At 36.0% G+C, this 22,723-nt stretch overlaps 2 protein-coding genes across 10 annotated transcripts in view; one reads left to right on the plus strand and one right to left on the minus strand.

Moving 5' to 3' along the window:
- The window catches only part of FANCM (FA complementation group M), a 65,122-nt gene extending 57,656 nt beyond the window's left edge, over positions 1-7,466 (plus strand). For all 5 annotated transcript variants that reach the window (XM_022570653.2, XM_089907659.1, XM_022570654.2 and 2 more), the window contains one exon: positions 437-7,466. In XM_022570653.2, coding sequence (XP_022426361.2) covers positions 437-575 — 139 coding nt within the window. In that variant the 3' untranslated portion in view covers positions 576-7,466. The remainder of the gene's footprint in view (positions 1-436) is intronic.
- MIS18BP1 (MIS18 binding protein 1) overlaps positions 2,799-22,723 on the minus strand; it is a 60,758-nt gene continuing 40,833 nt past the window's right edge. For all 5 annotated transcript variants that reach the window (XM_022570651.3, XM_089907661.1, XM_022570648.3 and 2 more), the window contains 6 exons: positions 22,303-22,466; positions 16,253-16,413; positions 14,071-14,219; positions 9,225-9,312; positions 4,208-4,262; positions 2,799-4,029 (listed from right to left, as the gene is read on the minus strand). In XM_022570651.3, coding sequence (XP_022426359.2) covers positions 3,926-4,029; positions 4,208-4,262; positions 9,225-9,312; positions 14,071-14,219; positions 16,253-16,413; positions 22,303-22,466 — 721 coding nt within the window. In that variant the 3' untranslated portion in view covers positions 2,799-3,925. The remainder of the gene's footprint in view (positions 4,030-4,207; positions 4,263-9,224; positions 9,313-14,070; positions 14,220-16,252; positions 16,414-22,302; positions 22,467-22,723) is intronic.

A 22,723-nucleotide genomic window follows, 5' to 3' on the forward strand; every position in this document is an offset into this window, starting at 1 on the left:
GGACATTAATGGAAGGAAAAAAAAAAACGTAGGCATTGTCTTTGAGTAGCTTAGAGCCCTGTGGGGAGACAGACAGCACTTAATTTGATCTTGCAGTCTCACATTTCTGGGCTGGTTAGTTCTGTAACTAGAAAAATGTTCAAGTTGAAAATTTTAGTAGGCTCTAATGATTTTATTGCTTGAAAATCAAACGAAGGCTTTAGAAAATAGGTTAAACTAAAGGCTCAAATAAGATGTTGAAATTATTATTATAAATGATTTTAAATATAGGGAATAGGCTTTTATTTAAACTAATGCTAAGACATAATCAACTGAATGTAGAAAACTTGGGAAAAAATGATTTTCTTAAAGGATTTTATGTTTGGTATTCTTTAAGCAAGAATATTGAATTTTATAAGTCAGAAGTTTTAGTATAATGTTTTTGTTTATTTTTCAGCTCACCTCAGGAAATCTCCATGTATGCACAAGTAACTCATCAAAAAGCTGAGGAGATCTATAGATATATTCACTATATATTTGACATGCAAATGTTGCCAAATGATCTTAACAAAGGTAGTTTTAAATCTGATGCATGATCAGACTGCTCAGGGTGGGTTATCAAAGAACCCTCACAATACTAAATGCACTTCAATAATCATTGCTGTGGTTTGTGATTATCAGTTTAAAATATATTAATATGTCCATATCTGTTATTTTACACTGTGTACATTTTTATTTATATAGAATATATAAATGATTTAAAAAATCTGATGTTTAATAATCATTTTGTTTAGATAATAAAACTTTTTTATTGAACGAAAAGCTTATTGAAGGTACTATTAAGTAAAAGCTAGAGTGAAAGATATATTTTAGAATTTTCCCAAAGATTATAGTGCTATCATTGTCATTTGTTAGCATTATAGGTTGATGTGTCTGCTGCCAGCTTAATGGTCATAAACAATTTTTCTCATATATCAACTATATTGAATAGATGTGGGTGGTAGGTGTATTGTGAGATAATGCCCCAGTAACTAGGAAAGTAGAAAATTTAACTGAATCCTAGTTAACAGTCTAATCCTAGTAGTATGAACTCTGATCTATACTACTTTTTTTGGTTGAAGTACCATATTCAAAGAAGTGATATCTTGGAGTTGGAAAATTTCAGTATAGATGAGCTATGGAATGTGGACTTTCATCGTGACCCATAACACTGTGTCTGTTATGCTACTAATTGTTGGGTAGTTGAACCAACCTCACAGCAGAGGGTTTCACTTAGACTTGGCATGGACTTCAAAGCTGATCTAATTCAAATTGCTTTACTTGTTCCTTTCTTATCAGATGATAAACGTGAGGCCCAGAGACAAGTGACTTACTCAAGTTTAGACTGGGAAATCTAGAACAAGAACCCAGGAACTAGATAGTTTTCTTTCACTAAAAAAGTTGCTCTGATCGTGAACTTAGCTCCTTTGGGATAGTATAAATTCTGAATTCTACTAAAGCAGTTAATCTCTTATTTCTGCTATTTAATAATTCTGTCAAAGCCAGAAAGAAAAGAAGTTCTATAAATTATTGGCTCATGTGCAGTTCTCAATTTGTTCTCTCTCAGGTTCAAATTCATCCTTCAGTATCTCACTCCATTATAATGGACTGGACTTTTTGAGCATTTCTCCCTAGTGAGCATGATTTGAGCTTTGTCAAGTAGAAGGAGGAAAGGGACTTCTTTTTCTGGTTCCAGTGTGCTGTTTTTTTTGCTGCTACTCACTCCTGTTACATGGTATCAGTGGTGCATTGGGTAGGGGACATCTGGTGCTCTGTGCCCTGGCTGCACACCAGAAGCATGCAGTCCCTCAACAACCTCACATTGCCCTGGACTGATGACCTCCTTGCAGCACATCTCATGCAGACACCAATGTCTTCAGATTCTGTGTGTTCACCCAACAGACAAAATATTTCATAAATTGATATGGTTTGAGGGACATAACCTAGAGGATTTCATTTATTTATGCTTGCTGTGTAGAGACCTCTATCCATATTTAAGCTGCAACGGCCTCTTTCTATACACTTCACAGGTTGCACTTAACTATGAACCCTATAGTTTATTGATCCGTCTTACTGTCTTTGAGCCCTTCAAGTCTTTCTTTTCCACTTTTAAGTCTCCTTTGGAGGTTACCTTAAACCTTACTAGTTTATCTAATGACCCAATGGAAAGAAACGGGAATAACTAGGTACCTGGAAGGTGGGATACAATAGTTTTGATAGGACACATGGAATATGGGGAGTGGGGGTACGTTGTGGTTTGTGTCAAGTATATGCTATTTCAAAAATTATCTTTTTGTTTCGTATTACAGAATTTAACTACCTTCTAATTTTTTTAAAAATTTTTATTGGAGTATAGTTGATTTACAATGTTGTGAATACCTTCTAATTCTTAAAACACTATCCACTAACATCAAGCAGCATGGTATTATACCAAATATTGGCAACTTAGAGTTCTACAACAGAATTTTTTAGAGCTACTCTAAAATAACCCTTTCATTTGTTTCATCCTTCATCTATCAAAAAATCTCTGTGGCAGAAACTATCATGGTAGTTTAAAGGAGAGTGATCTGTTTGCTTGCACTATTCTTCTTAAATCTTGTGTTTCTACAAATCCTGTAGTTCTTTAGCTGCTGATTATTACTGACTAAATTCTTAAGAAACAAGAAAGTATACTTTTTCTAACAGTTCTGGTATTTTTCAAGGAAATGAACTGAACCATTAACAAACAAAATGCATTTTTTCTATGATCCAGTAATTGGAAAAACCAACCAAAACATGAATATTATAAAAGCAAATTTACTTTATTTGAACAACCTACCTGGAGAGAAAGAGTGGGTAAATGCTTACTATAACCAGAGGGAAAAAAATTCTGTCAAATTTTTTTTTAAAAGAAGATGTTGGGAGTACGAGTTTATTAATTAATTAATTAATTTTTGCTGTGTTGGGTCTTCGTTTCTGTGCGAGGGCTTTCTCTAGTTTGTGGCAAGTGGGGGCCACTCTTCATCACAGTGCACGGGCCTCTCACTATCGTGGCATCCCCTGCTGCGGAGCACAGGCTCCAGACACGCAGGCTCAGTGCCCGTGGCTCACGCGCCCAGTCATTCCGCGGCATGTGGGATCCTCCCAGACCAAGGCTCGAACCCGTGTCCCCTGCATTAGCAGGCAGATTCTCAACCACCGCGCCACCAGGGAAGCCCTATGTCAAATTTTAAAGCATAATGGCATAATATGCTAAAAGAAGTTTATTTCTAAAGAAGCTGTCTGAAAGGAAAACAGTGTTTACTATGACATGACATAGTAACTTGACTCCTTACAGTAAAAGAGCTATAACCTGAATGTTTGTCTAATCCAGTCTTTTAAATATTGAGACCAAATTTACGCCATGTCTGCTTAAGAATACAACAAAATCTGTTCTCTTATTCTACCTAATAAAAATACTGAAAAAGCAATAAATTAAATTTACATAGGTTTCATGAATGTGCCAATCACAAGTTTTAAGAAAAACAATCAGGAGAAAGCTTGTCAAATGGTTTAAACAACATGTACTGATAACTGAAACATTAGATCAACTCTGGCTTTTATACCAAGTGGTGACAACTGGTAACCTAAAGTTTTCATGAACTCAGTAGCTACCAATACAATCTATTTTTTAATTCTCCCCCACCTCTCCCCTTAAGGATAGCAACATTTTCTTGAATGCTTCTAAAAAAATCTGTATGGAACATGATTTTCTTAAACAGACTAAGATGCTTATGAGAGACATCTATATATAACACATGAAACCTATGAAAAAGAGTCTGCAATTTCATATGAAGCTACATTATAAAAAAAAAATACATCCTTCAAATGAAGATACAGATACACTATCTGCTTCTTGATAAACATCCTGGAAGTGTTCTCATTTTTACTATGCAGAATCAGAGTTCGAAAAATAAGAATCTTTCTCTTCTTCCTCTAAAGACTCCATAGCATTAGTGAAAAGTTTTCCAATACCAGAGTTTTCTGCTAATTCTGTAAAGAGAAGTTTAATAAAAAGATTAATATATTTCTAAAAACAATTTCAATGAAATTAATAGGAAACCAATTGGTAGATCTGCCCACTTGTGAGCAATAAATTTTAATACTATGTTAATAAAGAGGCTACCCTATAATAGAACAGAGCTACAAAAGAAAGATGTAAGTATATTACCTTTGTTAAATGGGGTTTTTCTTCTTGATGGTGGAGTTGAAAAATCACTTTCAATCTACAAGAGAGTTCATATTAGCTAAGTGATGCCTCCTCTGAAGCCTGCTTCACATGTAGACAAAATTCAAGCATGCTTTATCCCAATAAAACATTACAAACTAATGCTACAGTGGTTAAAGGATAGCCTCTGAAAGTTGCCAAAATCTACTGAGTACTTATTCCATTACACTAGCAAAATTTGAATTCTCTGTACTTTAAATTCTTGGCTAAAATAATAATTTATATGGCACGTTTTAAGTATATAATGCATGTTTATATATACATCAGTGCTTTTTAAACTACTGGCCATGGCTATCTTTAAAAAATGAAAATGAATAGACCAGAAAAGAAAATATGACAGAGTATACCCACTGTACTAAGGATAAGTATTATTGAAAGAAACTTTAGATATACAAACTCGTGTTCATAGATTGCCATGGAAATGTATTTTTTCCTGTGAAATGAGTCAAAACACTATTACAACATTTAGCCCTCAAAAATCAATGAGATAAACCAGTATCATCATGATCAAAAGGAGGAACCAAAATGGGAGAATGGAACATGAAACTCACCTCTTCCCACAAATACATCAAAAATACATCTACATGGGGAGCATTTTCTCAGGATAGCTTACTGAACACTGACAAAAGATATCAGACACCCAGAAGTGCAAGAAATATCTCCATATAACCCAGTAGGATGAAAGAAAAAATAAAGGAATTGGGATGAGACCTGCGGCACTGGGAGGGAGCTGGAAAAGGGGAAACGTTCCCGCACCCTGGGGAACCCCTTAACTGGTGGCAGGCAGAACAGACAGAGACTAGCACAGAGGATCTGTGCTACCTCACTGCAATCCCCAGCCTGAGATGGTCACCTGGTGTGTGTGTGTGTGTGTGTGTGTGTGTGTGTGTGTGTGTGTGTGTGTGTGTGTGTGTGTGTGTGTGTGTGTGTGTGTGTGTGTGTGTGTGTGTGTGTGTGTGTGTGTGTGTGTGTGTGTGTGTGTGAACAATGGGATGACTGAGTGCTGAAACTTGGGCTTCAGAGGACACACCTGGGGAGAGTACTGGGGTTGGCTAAACGGAGACAGCCTGAAGGGGCTGGTGAGTAGTTATAGGGCCTCAACCGAGGGTGTATGTGGAAGAAGCCCAGGCCGCCACAGAAGCCAATCACTGTTGCTAAGGGGTGGGGTGCATGAAGGAAGAGAGGGGCGGGGCCTGCCATAGCAACCTCTTTCTTGGGCTCTGGGAGCAGGACAATGGGTGCTCCTGTGGCTGGGATGGGACTAGCCTCGCAGCTGTAGGCTTTGTGTGTGACTGCATGCAGAGGCAGGGCTGGGGTCTGGGCTGCTTCCATAGCTCCCATGGTGGGTCCAGGTATGTGACTGCTGTGGTCCTGGTACCTAACTTTAGTGGATCTGCCCTGGCGGCTTTGTGAACACAGTGTCTGAGGGACACCACAGCCGACTACCTGCATTCCCACGGTGGAGGCGGGACCACGGGCAGTGCCAGTGCCAGTGTACTTTGTGGGCTTGCACAGGTGACACACAGAGCGTACCCCCCAGTGGACAGCTCGAGCAATGGAATACTCAGTGGCTCTTCTCTCAGTGGGAGAGCTCCAGTTTCACCTACCTCACACTGCAGCTCAGAAACGGACCTAGGGGCTTCTATTCCAACAACTGGGGAGCAGATGCTGCCCCCAACAGGGCTGTGACAACCAGAGAGCAAAGAAGAGACCCTGCTCAATATCCAGTGCAGGCTCTAGTCACCACACAAGTCATACCCCCTATGAAAGGGACCCTGGCCAGCACACACTGAAGGAAAATGCAGCAGGCATCCCTACTAGAAACAGCCCATGCACCAAAAATATTAGACTTATGCAGGCTACAAAGGGATGCTCCCACATAAAAACAGCCCTTCAAGGCCACAGTAAATAATTATTTCTCCTAAGCTCACAGAGTCAGAGAAATAAAAGTAAAATGAAGAAGTAGTGGAACCACTCCCAATTAAAAGATCAAGAGAATTCTCCTGAAAGAACAAAACAGACCTCTTCAGTCTAATAGACACTGAGTTCAGAAAGGAAATAATGAAAATACTGAAGGAATTAAGAAGGGCTATTGATAGAAATGAAGATTACTGTAAAAAGAAACTAGAAACTATAAAGAGGAACTAAGAAGAATTGCAAAACTTATTTGCCGAGATGAAAGCTGAGCTAAAGGCAATGAATAACAGAATGAATAATGCAGAGGAACAAAGAAGTCATCTGAAAGAATAAGAGAAGTCACCCAATTAGAACAGCAGAGAGCCAAATGAAAAGAAAAATGAAACCAACAGAAGAGACCTATGGGATAATATAAAGCATGCCAATCTGCACATAATAGGGATCCCAGAAGGAGAAGAAAGAAAAAAGGGGATTGAAATGTATCTGAAGAAATTATGGTTGAAAACTTCCCAAACCTAAAGAAGGAAACAGATATCCAGGTACAGGAAGCACAGAGGGTCCCAAACAAGATGAACCCAAACAGACCTACACCAAGACATAATTAAAATGGCAAAAGTTAGAGGATTCTAAAGGCAGCAAGAGAAAAACAAAGATTTAATTATAAGGAAACCCTCATAAGGCAATCAGCTGATTTCTCTACATAAACACTGCAGGCCAGAAGGGAATGGCAGGATATAAAGTCCTGAAAGGGAAACCCCTGCAACCTAGGATACTCTACCCAGCAAGATTATCATTTAGAATAGAAGGAGAGATAAAGAATTGCTCAGACAAGCAAAAACTAAGAGTACACCTATCCTAAAGGAAGACCTATCCTAAAAGGTCTTCTCTAAATAGAAAAGAAGCAAGAATCTATAGGAAAGAGAAAATCACAATTGGAAAGTAAATCAATTAAATAAGCCAGGACACAGACTAAAAAAAAAAAAAATCAAAACATTTCTGTGAAAGTGATGATAACCACAATGAACAGCAAAAGGATTAACATGAAGATGTAAAAGAAGACATCAAAATAATAAAAATGTGGGGAGGAGAGTAAGAAAATGTACATTTTTTTTTTCTAGAATGTGTTTGAGCCTATATGACTACCAGTCTAAAGCAAGTAGATATAGGAAGGGGTTAACATACTTGAAAAACAGTAACCACAAATCAAAAACATACAATAGATGCACAAAAACCAAAAAGAACACAAGGATAAAGAAAACCATCAAACTGCAAAAAGAAAAAGAGACAAAGAAGAAATATAAAATCAATGGAAAAACAAGGTTTAAGCAGCAATAAATTCATATCTATCAATAATTACCTTAAATGTCAATGCACTAAATGTTCCAATAAAAAGACACAGAGTGGCAGATCGGATAAAAAACCAACAACTTACAATATGCTGCCTACAAAGAGACCCACTTTAGGGCAAAGAACACACATAGATTGAAAGTGAGGGGATGGAAAAAGATATTTCATGGAACGGGAATGACAGGAAAGCAGAGGCCGCAATACTCATTATCAGACAAAACAGACTTTAAAACAAAGAAAGATAAAGAAGGACACTATAAAATGATAAAATGATCAAAACAAGAAGAGGATATTACACTTGTCAATATATATGCACCCAATATAGAAGCACCCAGAGACATAAAACAAATACTAACAGATATAAAGAGAGAAACTGATGGGAATACAATAATAGTAAGAGACTTTAACACCTCACTCACATCAATGGACATATCTTCGAGACAGAAAATCAATAAGGCAACAGAGATCCTAAATGATACAATATCATCATGATCCCCACTTCATACCACATATGAATAAAATGAGATTAGAAAGCTCAAGTAGCTTGCCTTGTCATAAAGCTGGTATGGAGTCAGACCTTGAAATCAGAAGTTTTAATACTAAATCCTTTGTTCTTTCTATCCTCACATACTCACTGGCTACAAATGAAACCAAAATTTCATTCTTGTAAGGAGTGGACTGGAAAAAGAAAATCTGAGAAACACTGAGAGGGCGTCTGCCCACACCTTCAGTTATGGAGTAGAGGTTTCTTTTGAAGAATTTAGTCTCCAGACTGATTTTAAACCAAGGTTCCCAGAGGTATCTACCATTTCCTGTGGACAAATAAAGCCTACAAAGATTAGGTCTGATTAGGTAATCCTAATGTTAAGTTTAGAGACTCTCTGAGAGGAACTATAGCAGGTGTGCAATATAAATATTTCAGTGTGGGTGAGGGAGAAAGATGGCCATAACCTGGTCAGAAGGAATATACCCTCAGGGAATAAGGTAGTCTCCCATTTTACCTCCATCCAGAAATTATCATTCTCTAAGAATGGCTATTTACTTTGAGGAAATTTGAGGTGAATTAGCTTTTCCAGAATACTTATAGTTTTATCTGGATATAAATTATTCAGATTAAAATCAGAAATTAAAAATTTAAAAATTAATTCAAGAGGATTCTCCTAATCTTTTCTCAAAGGGATACAGATCACTGTAAGGCAATTCTGAGTTAAAAGTTTTTCTGTAATTAGATTTTGAGTTAAAATTTTTTCTGTTATTGACATACACACACACATAAAATCAAGTAGCTGAATCTGAAAAAATATGAAACCATTTTGAACCTGCAGAGGATTTAATGAAATTTCTTATTCTATGACAATCACAACTCAATTAGTGTGGATTATTCCCCAATCATTGAATAGATATGCTTTTGTCTTGTGTGAAATGTCTCTAACCTATATGTGTTCTTTCCACCCTGCCAGACTCCTCAAATGAAAATTCTCACCTTGCTCAAATGCTTCAGTCTATGAGCTGCCATCCATAATCCTACAGCACTTAGGTACTTACCTCACTCATAGCCTCATAATTTACTTGTATTAGGCTGTAAGCAACTTGAAGGCAGGGACTGTTATATAACATAACTATAACAATTTGCCATATATTATAGTTGTTCAATAGGTATGTGTTGAATAAATGAATGGTGAATAAAAATACTTACTGTTTTTTTCTTGATATTGCCCCAGACAGTGCCACCTTTACTTTTATGGGTTTTTTGCATACGAAAAACATATTTATCACAGTCAGCCCTGTTTAAATATAAAATAACAGGTCAACATTAACTACCATACTTTTATCCACAGGTTGAATAGCAACTGACAAAATGAATTTAAAATGTTTCAATATTTTAAAAGTACATTTTCTTTTCCATTTTTAAAAAGGCAATCATGTACCAATGGAAATAGACAAAATGCTTCAATCTAAGACTGTTTTGGGAAATGATGGTTTACCCATTGTCTTTTGTCCCATTTGTGCTCTTTCCACTCTCTATCTTGCTGCCTGTCTTTTCTAAAACTCACAGAGACTTCTTGTCCCTTGATTCGCTTTTGTTATACCTTTCACTCCTTTCTCTTATTCATGTCTTCCTTCCCTCTCCAGATTGAATCTTAAAAGTTGATCACTTTAAGGATAAGTCTGGTGATGAAAGCCCTCAATTAATTTATGGCTTCCAACTGTGTTTAGTCTTCAGTTCAGCTCATAAGCCTTTTATTTCTACATAGTTACATCTTTCTTATATCCCCCACACCAACTAAGACTTTTTTTTCATTTCTTTTTACCTTACCTCTCTCCCTTCTCATTCTTTGCAAATAAGCTTGACTCATAATTTACAGATGAAAACTGAAGCCACATGTAATGTCGTTCTCAATTTCCCCAACAATTACTTATGACAGTAAATCCAGCTGAACACCAATTCTAATTCTCTCTTTTGGCTTCAAGAGCCTGTATGATTGACTATCCTTTCCTTTATGACTATTTGGGAGCAACCTTAAAGGTATGATGTGTAGAAATGTGTAAATGTGTGACATATTAAGATATTAATGTGAACCACAAACTCTCCTGCATAGCAGGTGAATAAGCCTAGCCAGTGGTTCAGGATCAGCATCTCATGGGTCTGTTGTCCTGAACAAACCAGAGACTTGGGGATTAATAAAAAAAACTGTTTTGTTACTTAATATTGTTATGAGAAGGAAACTAACTGCTCGAGGTGGTGAAGTCAAGAGATTGAAGAGGTCTAGGAAACTCATATTTTAAAAATAAAGAAGTTTTAGGAAATATATTCTTGGTATAAATGAGCCCACCATATGCTCTGTAAGAAAAAAAGCCATTTTCCTTAATTGTAAAAGTGATACATATAAAAAAATAACGTGACAACCTGTATCAGTGTAATTCTACAATATAGAGATAATGGCTGGTGATATTTTTGGTCAAGAAATTTCCTTTCTCTTATGAATACATGTTATGTAAACTGGGATCATACTGTATGTAGTTTTATTTCTTAGCTTTTAAAAATTATCCACTGAACATTATGTCATTAAAAATTCTTGAAGGCATCATTTTAAATTGTTATATATTATTCTATTATATGGACAAATCCTAATTTCTTTATTTTTAAAATTTATTTTTTTATTTTTGGCTGTGTTGGGTCTTCGTTGCTGCATGCCGGCTTTCTCTAGTTGTGGTGAGCGGGGTACTTTTTGTTGGGGTGCACGGGCTTCTCACTGCGGTGGCTTCTCCTGTTGCGGAGCAGGGGCTGTAGGCGCACAGGCTTCAGTAGTTGTGGCTCGCGGGCTCTAGAGCATGGGCTCAGTAGTTGTGGCACACAGGCTTAGTTGCTCCACAGCACGTGGGATCTTCCCGGGTCAGGGCTCGAACCCGTGTCCCCTGCATTGGCAGGCAGATTCTTAACCACTGCGCCACCAGGGAAGTCCAACAAATCCTCATTTCTTGACTTTCCTTACTGTTGGACATTTAGGTCATTTCCAAATTTTCAGTATTGTTTTGTGGTGAACATCTCTGTTCATACAAATGTGCATACATACTTGCCCAAACCTCATATTTCCTCAGAAATAAAATTCAAGGGCCAAAGGGATGACTATTTTAAAGCTAATGATTTGGCCAAAGTGCTTACCAAAAACTGTGTCCAAAATTATATGCTTCCCAGAAATAAACCCACACACCTCTGGTCAATTAATCTTCAACAAAGGAGGCAAGAATATACAATGGAAAAAAGTCTCTTCAGCAAGTGGTGTTGAGAAAGTTGGACAGCTACATGTAAATCAATGAAGTTAGAACACACCCTCACACCATACACAAAAGTAAACTCGATATGGCTTAAACTCTTAAATATAAGACATGACACCATAAAACTCCTAGAAGAGAACATAGGCAAAAACATTGACATAAATGATACCAATGTTTTCTTAGATCAGTCTCCCAAAACAATAGAAATAAAAGCCAAAAATAAATAAATGGGACTTAATCAAACTTACAAGCTTTTGTAGAGCAAAGGGAACCATAAACAAAACGAAAAGACAGCCTACAGACTGGGAGAAAATATTTGCAAATGATGTGGCCAACAAGGGCTTAATTTCCAAAATATACAAACAGCTCATACAACTCAACCACAAAAAAACAAACAACCCAATCGAAAAATGGGCAGAAGACCTAAATAGACATTTCTCCAAGGAAGACATATAGATGGCCAACAAACACATGAAAAGATGCTCAACATCACTAATTATTAGAGAAATGCAAATCAAAACTACAGTGAGGTATCACCTCACACCAGTCAGAATGGCCATCATCAAAAAATCTACAAACAATAAACACTGAAGAGGGTTTGGAGAAAAGGGAACCCTCTTGCACTGTTGGTGGGAATGTAAATTGGTGCAGCCACTATGGAGAACAGTATGGAGGTTCCTCAAGAAACTAAAAATAGAGTTGCCATATGATCCAGCAATCCCACTCCTGGGCATATATCCAGACAAAACTATAATTCAAAAAGATAACATGCACCTCTGTGTTCATTGCAGTATTATTCACAATAGCCAAGACATGGAAGTAACCTAAATGTCCATCAACAGATGAATGATGAAGATATGGTACATATACACAATGGAACACTACTCAGCCATGAAAAAGAATGAAATAATGCCATCTGCAGAAATATGGATAGACCTAGAGACTGTCATACAGAGTGGAGTTAAGTCAGAAAGAGAAAGACAAATACCATGATATCACTTATATGTGGAATCTAAAATATGACACAAATGAACCTATCTACCAAACAGAAACAGACTCACAGACATAGAAAACAGACTTGTGGTTGCCAAAGGGGAGAGGGGGTGCAGGAGAGATGGATTGGGAGTTTGGGATTAGCAGATGCAAACTATTATATATAGAATGGATAAACAACAAAGTCCTACTGCATAGCACCGGGAACTATATTCAATATCCTGTGATAAACCATAATGGAAAAGAATGTGAAAAAGAATATATATATGTATAACTGAATCACTTTGCTGTACAGTAGAAATTAACATTGTAAATCAACTATACTTTAATAAAATAAATTTTAAAAAATTAAAAAAATTATATGCTCAATATACTTTCACCTGCACTAAATACTAAATTAAAAATAATTTGTGAATTGCTAGGGAAAAATTATGTTTTTGCTGAATAAATGCAAATTAAAATTTCACTAAGCTTCATGAGAGTACTAAGTGCTTTTTTTTTTTTTTAGTCATGATCATCTGGCTTCTCTCTCTCACACCCCATGGAAATTGCTCTTAAGATCAGCACTGGCCTGCTTAATTGCCAAATGAATAGCCTATTTTCAGGCCTCATTTTTACCATTTTCCGTTTTTTTCTCTGTGTTATATGACTGTTGGCCACCCATATGTTTTCTTAATTTTATTTATTTATATTAAAAAATAATGCTTATATTCAAATCGTGTGAAATTCAAAAAAGTATTCCTCTTATTTGTCCCAAGCTATCTTAGTTCTTCTCCCTAAGGATCACCAATGTTTTCAGTTGCTTATGTATCCCTTCAGAGATATTTAATCACATAAAAGTAATTATGTGATTTTAATCACATAAAAGCAATATATTTAAATCACATAAAAGCAATTGTTTTATATTTAATCACATAAAAGCAATCACAAGTATATACACACAGTCCCGATTTACACAAATTGTAACACATAATTAACCACATCTAACTTTTTGCATTTAATATATCTTGGACATTTTACCATAAGTACATAAAGAATTTCTTCATTAATGTCTATGGCTACATAATATATCAGAATTTATTTGATTAGTCCCTAATTGATGGACATTTGTTTCCAGTCTTTTGTCATTATAAACAATACTGCAATGAATTAGTTGTACATTCACAATTCTCGAAGTAGGACTGCTAAATCAAAGAGCATATGCATTTATAATTTTGATAGATATCAACAAATTACTGCCTGCAGAGACTGAACTTTACCTTCTCACTAGTAATGCATGAGAATGGCTTTCCTTTTCTTGTTTATTTGTAGGAGTGTTATAACAGAGAAATTAGCCTTTTTCCTGTGATGAGTTCCACAGATTCTTTTCTCAGACTGTCATTTGTCTTTTGATTGTTTATGGTGGTTGGTACCAGGTAAAATGTTTTCTGTATGGTTGACTTTATCATACTTTTTGTTAGTGGCTTCTGGTTCTTCTGAGGTTATAAAATAATTCTCTAAGGTGTTTTTAAGGTATATTTTATAGTTTAATTCTTTACAGGCAAAACTTTGACCCATCTGGAATCTAATGTAAAGTGTCACTTGTGTACTGACACTATTGAATAACATCCCTCCTTGTGGAAACTGTCCATCCTTGACTTCTAGGAACTATTCTTTCATGATTTTTTAAAAATAATGATGACTCCTTTCATTACTGACATCTACTCTCTTCAACTCATGGAATATTAAAAGTTGATGCAGAGAATTACAGTATCATATGCACAAATACTTACCTATTTATAGAGGCTAGCATGCCAGGACTGACATGCTGACACTGAGGAGTTTTTGCCAGTGGAAAGATAACCGATGATGGAGTTGTTGGATTTCTGTCCATATTTGGCAGAATATCATCCTCTTCTTGACTGTCCCGGAAACTTGGTAACTAGAAAGCAAATATATATTACTGACAGGCACTCCTAAAAACGGAATTCCTCATTATCACAAATTGTTTTTTTGGGGGGATGATAAGTTGTTTTCTGTCTTATAATTTCACAACTGAGTAACTAAAAATATTAGTAGGTAGAGAACAGAGGCTTGGCCTCTAAAAAACTTAGTTTCTGTTGTGTAAAACAGAGATAATGGACACACATTTCTAGCACTGTGTAGACCAGGGTCAGCAAATGTTTTCTGTAAAGAGTCAGACAGAAAATATTTTAGGGTTTTGTGGTCCATACAGTCTCTATTCCAACTACTCAGCTCTGCTGCTGAAGCAGGAAAGCAGCCATAGCTAACATGTCTGTGTTACAATAAAATACTGTTTACAAAAAAAGGTGATATGCCAGATTTGGCCTATGCACCAAGTATGCTGACCTCTGTGTAGACAGAACAAAACAAAACTGTAATTGATTTACTATTATGCTTGGTACTAAATAGACAGTCAAGCAGTATTAAACTTTTTGTGTGCATATATTTCCAATAAACAGCAATTCAATCCTTAATTAAGATTTTACTTACCTTTATATTAAAACCTTAGAAACAGTGGACTTCTGCCACAGAAAATGAACTAATTCACTGCTTTCTATTTCTATTGCTTTCAAAATGTTGCTACTGTTGCATTTAGGCCAAAACAAATATAGAACCTGAAATGATGGGGGAATAATATAAAGGGTACAATGCCTAAAGGGTACAATGCCTAAAGGACCATGGTTTTTGTGCAAAGAACACAGTATGATTCTCAGATGGCTCCCTTAAAATACCTTCCTTCATAACCTGTGTAGGCAAAAAGAGAGCCCAGATAATGATGTTATTACTAAATTCTTAAAGCACCGTGTAGCCTTTTAAAATTGGAGATGATTTAACCACATTGTGAAATGGGTAGATGAAAAAATTACCCTTAAGTGTAGCTCACTAAAACAAATCTCAGCTTTTATGCTTAACAGTCCAGTTGTCTATATACATCCATTTTTGCATTACTTTAATCTTAATATTCTTAACATTTTATATTTAGAGTCTAAAAAGTCTCAGATTTGCACTTAATATTTGCACTATATTTAACTGTGTTTATGAAGTACATCCTTACTGGATATACAGATTGTTTTCAGCTTTTTGCTGTGAAGATAAACGTACAAGGAGTATCTTTGTGAAGGTTTTTGCCTTCTTTTGAATTTCTTAGGATAAACTCCCATGAATAGATATAATCTTTATGGCTCTCATATGCTTTCCAAAAGATAAGATTCAATTATGTATACACTGACATATGACTATATCAACATGCCTACTGCTTTTTGTTAGTGAATATTTTAACTTATTTTTTTAAAAGATTCTGTAATTTAGAAGGTATATAATTTACTTTGTTTTCCTTTGATAGCTAGTTAAAATGCCCCTAAGTGTTCATTCAGCCTTTAAAATTTTTCTTGCCTACTTTTTTCCTGTGAGCTTGATACTTTTTATTATTCCAGTAACATCTGAATGAGTTCTTCATATTATACATATTATTGTCTTTATCTGTTGCAAATATTTTATCCCAGTCACTGAAGTTTTTAGTTTTGTGATTTTTCATACTACAAAAATTCTTGTACACATTCAAATCTGTCAATCTTATGCTGTCACTTAATCCCTCCTCCCAATTTACTATGCAGTAGGTAATAATCTTTTCTTATCACCCCCCCTTTTTAAGTTTGCCTCACTGCATATGAATTTTAAATATATATGTTTGGTCTATCTCTGGATTTTCTATTTGGTTCTACAACCATTACTTCTGAACCCCACTGAAGGGGAGACTCTGGCCACTGATGAGAATGGCATCAGAATGCTTCTTATACTACACTATACTTTACTACACTATACTTTGGCATATCAGTGAGGGCTATCAATCCTTGGCCTAAATATTAGGGATGAACACTAACCATACATAAAATGAAAGATATAAAAGTCAGTATAAAGAAAACAATGATTTCATACATTTAAGATGCTTACCAGTACTCTTTGATGCTGCAAAGGTGTTGTACTGAAAAAATCATCATGGTCATCTTTTGGCAACTGTTCCAGAAAATCCCTCATCTGCTGCTTCCTTTTAAGAGTTCCCACTTTGGCAGTTATCTTAATAGTTTGCTTCTTATCAGAATCACTGATCTTGCCTTAAGAGTCAGCAAAACATTTTGATTTAGTCATTTATACTAACTGCTCTATAAAGTGAACAGCCTTTGCAAATTCTGAATTGTGTATTTACATTAAATAAACTCAGTCTCTGTTGTTGATATTTCCAAGCCTCTAATATAACAAATGATTCTTTCTACACTGGGATCTGCGCAATGTGATTAGATTACAAGACTACTCAGGAAGAAATTATATTAGGATTAGGTAGCGTGAGGTTGAAAAGGTTCTTTACCTGTGAGAAAGGTTACCTCTCACACTTCTCTCGCTGACTACCTAACTTATTGATTTTGCTGAAATATAAACCTTATTCAATTAGGACAGGGATACTGAATATTCCCTAAAGCCTGGTATAGGACTTCTCTGGCAGAAACCCTGGCCAGGAGTGTGTACAACTAGGGACTATAAAAACTAAATTTATTCTGAGTTTTCTTATGAATTACTAGGGGGCCCTACCCAAGTGGCCTCAAATTAACTTAGACCCTTAGAACAATAATCCAGTTATTGAAATCTCTGGATCCAACTGCAGATTTCCTAGAACAAACTCAAAGCACAAGGCTGCTAAGGCTACTATTGATGTAAGTAAGTAGCTAGGTCAGACTTAAAAATTAAACAGATGATCCCTGGAGTTCTTCCTAGCTTTAAAATTTTAAAAACAACAAAAAATACCTATAATAAAACACATGGATAAATAGAAAATACATCTAATGAGTGATCAGAAATTGATACTGATCAGGAAACTTGCATAAGCCTTTTAGATAGCCTCATCCACCAGAGGGCAGACAGGAGAAGCAAGAACTACAATCCTGCAGCCTGTGGAACAAAAACCACATTCACAGATAGACAAGATGAAAAGGCAGAGGGCTATGTACCAGATGAAGGAACAAGATAAAACCTTAGAAAAACAACTAAATGAAGTGGAGATAGGCAACCTTCCAGAAAAAGAATTCAGAAAAACGATAGTGAAGATGATCCAGGACCTCGGAAAAAGAATGGAGGCAAAGATGTAGAAGACGCAAGAAATGTTTAACAAAGATCTAGAAGAATTAAAGAACAAACAAACAGAGATGAACAACACAATAACTGAAATGAAAAATACACTAAAAGGAATCAATAGCAGAATAACTGAGGCAGAAGAACGGATAAGTGACCTGGCAGACAGAATGGTGGAATTCACTGTCATGGAACAGAATAAAGAAAAAAGCATGAGGAAAAATGAAGACAGCCTAAGAGACCTGTGGGACAACATTAAACGCAACAACATTGGAATTATAGGGATCCCAGAAGGAGGAGAGAGAAAGAGAGGACCCAAGAAAATATTTGAAGAGATTACAGTCGAAAACTTCCCTAACATGGGAAAGGAAATAGCCACCCAAGTCCAGGAAGTGGAGAGAGTCCCATACAGGATAAACCCAAGGAGAAACACGCCGAGACACAAAGTAATCAAATTGGCAAAAATTAAAGACAAAGAAGAATTGAATACAGCAAGGGAAAAACTACAAATAACATACAAGGGAACTCCCATAAGGTTAACAGCTGATTTCTCAGCAGAAACTCTACAAGCCAGAAGGGAGTGGCATGATATACTTAAAGTGATGAAAGTGAAGAACCTACAACCAAGATTACTCTACCGGGCAAGGATCTCATTCAGATTTGATGGAGAAATCAAAAGCTTTACAGAGAAGCAAAAGCTAAGAGAATTCAGCACCACCAAACCAGCTCTACAACAAATGCTAAAGGAACTTCTCTAGGCAGGAAACACAAGAGAAGAAAAGGACCTACAAAAACAAACCCAAAACAATTAAGAAAATGGTAAAAGGAACATACATATCAATAATTACCTTAAACATGAATGCATTAAATGCTCCAACCAAAAGACACAGGCTTGCTGAATGGATACAAAAACAAGACCCATATATATGCTGTCTACAAGAGACCCACTTCAGACCAAGGGACACATTCAGACTGAAAGTGAGGGGATGGAAAAAGATAGTCCATGCAAATGGAAATCAAAAGAAAGCTGAAGTAGCAATACTCATATCAGATAAAACAGACTTTAAAATAAAGAATGTTACAAGAGACAAGGAAGTACACTACATAATGATCAAGGAATCAATCCAAGAAGAAGATATAACAATTATAAATATATATGCACCCAACATAGGAGCACCTCAATACATAAGGCAACTGCTAACAGCTTTCAAAGAGGAAATCGACAGTAACACAATAATAGTGGGGGATGTTAACACCTCACTTACACCAATGGACAGATCATCCAAACAGAAAATTAATAAGGAAATACAAACTTTAAAACACAATAGACCAGACAGATTTAATTGACATTTATAGGACATTCCATCCAAAAGCAGGTTACACTTTCTTCTCAAGTGCGCACAGAACATTCTCAGGATAGATCACATTTTGGGTCACAAATCAAGCCTCAGTAAATTTAAGAAAATTGAACTCATATCAAGCATCTTTTCTGACCACAATGCTACGAGATTAGAAATCAATTACAGGGAAAAAAACGTAAAAAACACAAACACATGATGAGACTAAACAATACGTTACTAAATAACCAAGAGATCAGTGAAGAAATCAAAGAGGAAATCAAAAAATACCTAGAGACAAATGATAATGAAAACACGATGATCCAAAACCTATGGGATGCAGCAAAAGCAGTTCTAAGAGGGAAGTTTATAGCTATACAAGCCTACCTGAAGAAACAAGAAAAATCTCAAACAATCTAACCTTACACCTAAAGGAACTAGAGAAAGAAGAACAAACAAAACCCAAAGTTAGCAGAAGGAAAGAAATCATAAAGATCAGAGCAGAAATAAATGAAACAGAAACAAAGAAAACAACAAAGATCAGTAACTCTAAAAGCTGGTTCTTTGAGAAGATAAACAAAATTGATAAACCATTAGCCGGACTCATCAAGAAAAAGGAGAGGACTCAAATCAATAAAACTAGAAATGAAAAAGGAGAAGTTACAACAGACACTGCAGAAATATAAAGCATCCTAAGAGACTACTACAAGCAACTCTATGTCAATAAAATGGACCACCTGGAAGAAATGGACAAATTCTTAGAAAGGTATAACCTTCTAAGACTAAACCAGGAAGAAACAGAAAATATGAACAGACCAATCACAAGTAATGAAATTGAAACTGTGATTAAAAATGTTCCAACAAACAAAAGTCCAGGACCAGATGGCTTCACAGGTGAATTCTATCAAACATTTAGAGAAGAGCTAACACCCATCCTTCTCAGACTCTTCCAAAAAATTGCAGAGGGAGGAACACTCCCAAACTCATTCTATAATGCCACCATCACCCTGATACCAAAACCAGACAAAGATACTACAAAATAAGAAAATTACAGACCAATATCACTGATGAATATAAATGCAAAAGTCCTCAACAAAATACTAGCAAACAGGATCCAACAACACATTAAAAGGATCATACACCATGACCAAGTGGGATTTATCCCAGGGATGCAAGGATTCTTCAATATACGCAAATCAATGTGATACACCATATTAACAAATTGAAGAATAAAAACCATATGATCATCTCAATAGATGCAGAAAAAAAGCTTTTGACAAAATTCAACACCAATTTATGATAAAAACTTTCCAGAAAGTGGGCATAGAGGGAACCTACCTCAACATAATAAAGGCTATATGACAAACCCACAGCAAACATCATTCTCAATGGTGAAAAACTGAAAGCATTTCCTCTAAGATCAGGAACAAGACAAGGATGTCCACTCTCGCCACTATTATTCAACATAGTTTTGGAAGTCCTAGCCACGGCCATCAGAGAAGAAAAAGAAATAAAAGGAATACAAATTGGAAAAGAAGAAGTAAAACTGTCACTGTTTGCAGATGACATGATCCTATACATAGAGAATCCTAAAGATGCCACCAGAAAACTACTAGAGCTAATCAATGAATTTGGTAAAGTTGCAGGATACAAAATTAATACACAGAAATCTCTTGCATTCCCGTACACTAATGATGAAAAATCTGAAAGAGAAATTAAGGAAACACTCCCATTTACCACTGCAACAAAAAGAATAAAATACCTAGGAATAAACCTACCTAGGGAGACAAAAGACCTGTATGCAGAAAAGTATAAGACACTGATGAAATAAATTAAAGATGATACAAACAGATGGAGAGATATAGCATGTTCTTGGATTGGAAAAATCAATATTGTGAAAATGACTTAACTACCCAAAGCAATCTACAGATTCAATGCAATGCCTATCAAATTACCAATGGCATTTTTCACAGAACTACAACAAAAAAATCTTAAAATTTGTATGGAGGCACAAGACCCCCAATAGCCAAAGCAGTCTTGAGGGGAAAAAACGGAGCTGGAGGAATCAGACTCCCTGACTTCAGACTATACTACAAAGCTACAGTAATCAAGACAATATGGTACTAGCACAAAAACAGAAATGTAGATCAATGGAACAGGACAGAAAGCACAGAGATAAACCCACGCGGCTATGGTCAACTAATCTATGACAAAGGAGGTAAAGGATATACAATGGAGAAAAGACAGCCTCTTCAATAAGTGGTGCTGGGAAAACTGGACAGCTACATGTAAAAGAATGAAATTAGAACACTACCTAACACCATACATAAAAATAAACTCAAAATAGATTAGAGAAGTAAATATAAGACTAGACACTATAAAACTCTTAGAGGAAAACATAGGAAGAACACTCTCTGACATAAATCACAGCAAGATGTTTTTGATCCACCTCTTAGAGTAATGGAAATAAAAACAAAAATAAACAAATGGGACCTCATGAAACTTAAAAGCTTTTGCAAAGTAAAGGAAACTACAAACAAGACGAAAAGAGAACCCTCAGAATGGGAAATATATTTGCAAACGAACCAACGGACAAAGGATTAATCCCCAAAATATATAAACAGCTCATGCAGCTCAATATTAAAGAAACAAACAACCCAATCCAAAAATGGGCAGAAGACCTAAATAGACATTTCTCCAAAGAAGACATACAGATGGCCAAGAAGCACATGAAAAGCTCCTCAACATCACTAATTATTAGAGAAATGCAAATCAAAACTACAATGAGTTATTACCTCACACCAGTTAAAATGGTCATCATCAGAAAATCTACAAACAAATGCTGGAGAGGGTGTGGAGAAAAGGGAACCCTCTTGCACTGTTGGTAGGAATGTAAATTGACACAGCCACTATGGAGAACAGTATGGAGGTTCCTTAAAAAATTTAAAAAAACGAAAAATAGAATTACCACATGACCCAGCAATCCCACTACTGGGTTACCCAGAGGAAACCATAATTCAAAAAGACACATGCATCCCAATGTTCACTGCAGCACTATTTACAATAGCCAGGTCATGGAAGCAACCTAAATGCCCCTCGACAGACAAATGATTAATGAAGATGTGGTACATATATACAATGGAATATTACTCAGCCATAAAAAGGAATGAAATTGGGTCATTTGTAGAGACGTGGATGAATCTACAGACTGTCATACAGAGTGAAGTAAGTCAGAAAGAGAAAAACAAATATCGCATATTAACACATGTATGTGTAACCTAGAAAAATGGTATAGATGAACCGGTTTGCAGGGCAGAAATTGAGACACAGATGTAGAGAACAAACGTATGGACACCAAGGGGGGAAAGCAGTGTCAGGTGGGGGTGGTGGTGTGATGAACTGGGAGATTGGGATTGACATGTATACACTGATGTGTATAAAATGGATGACTAATAAGAACCTGCTGTATAAATAAATAAATAAAATTCAAAAAAAGAAATCGATACTGAGAACTAGGAAAAAACTATTTCCTACAAAGGTTACCTTTGGGGTTGACTGGCTTTTTCTTGGTGACATGTTTCTGAGATCTTTTTCCTCGGGGATCTTCCATGTATTTCCTCTGGCATTCATGAGCAGATCGAGAACCTACAGCCATAGCCACCTCTGACCAGAAACCAGGTTTGTGCTTTGGAAGAGATGCAAAAGCACTATCGAAGACCAAAAACAGTTAAAGAACAAGCAATTCAACTCAATAAAAAAAATAACCTCCTGAAGGCATACTACTAAATCAAGGAGAATTACTGAGCTGAAGGAATTTTATCAAAATCATTCTAGATAACTATTTAGGAAGAAGATAGTATTCTCTCCACTTAATAACCTACTCTAATGCTTAAAATACAAAGATGTAAGTGTACATATCTAGTAGATGCCTTCTATTTTGTTGTAGTCTATTAAACCTGAAAAA

This window comes from Delphinapterus leucas, chromosome 2, assembly GCF_059928025.1.
Source record: "Delphinapterus leucas isolate spDelLeu-1000000601 "Yukka" chromosome 2, BTC_Dleu_Yukka2, whole genome shotgun sequence".
In the NCBI taxonomy this organism is placed as follows: domain Eukaryota; kingdom Metazoa; phylum Chordata; class Mammalia; order Artiodactyla; family Monodontidae; genus Delphinapterus; species Delphinapterus leucas.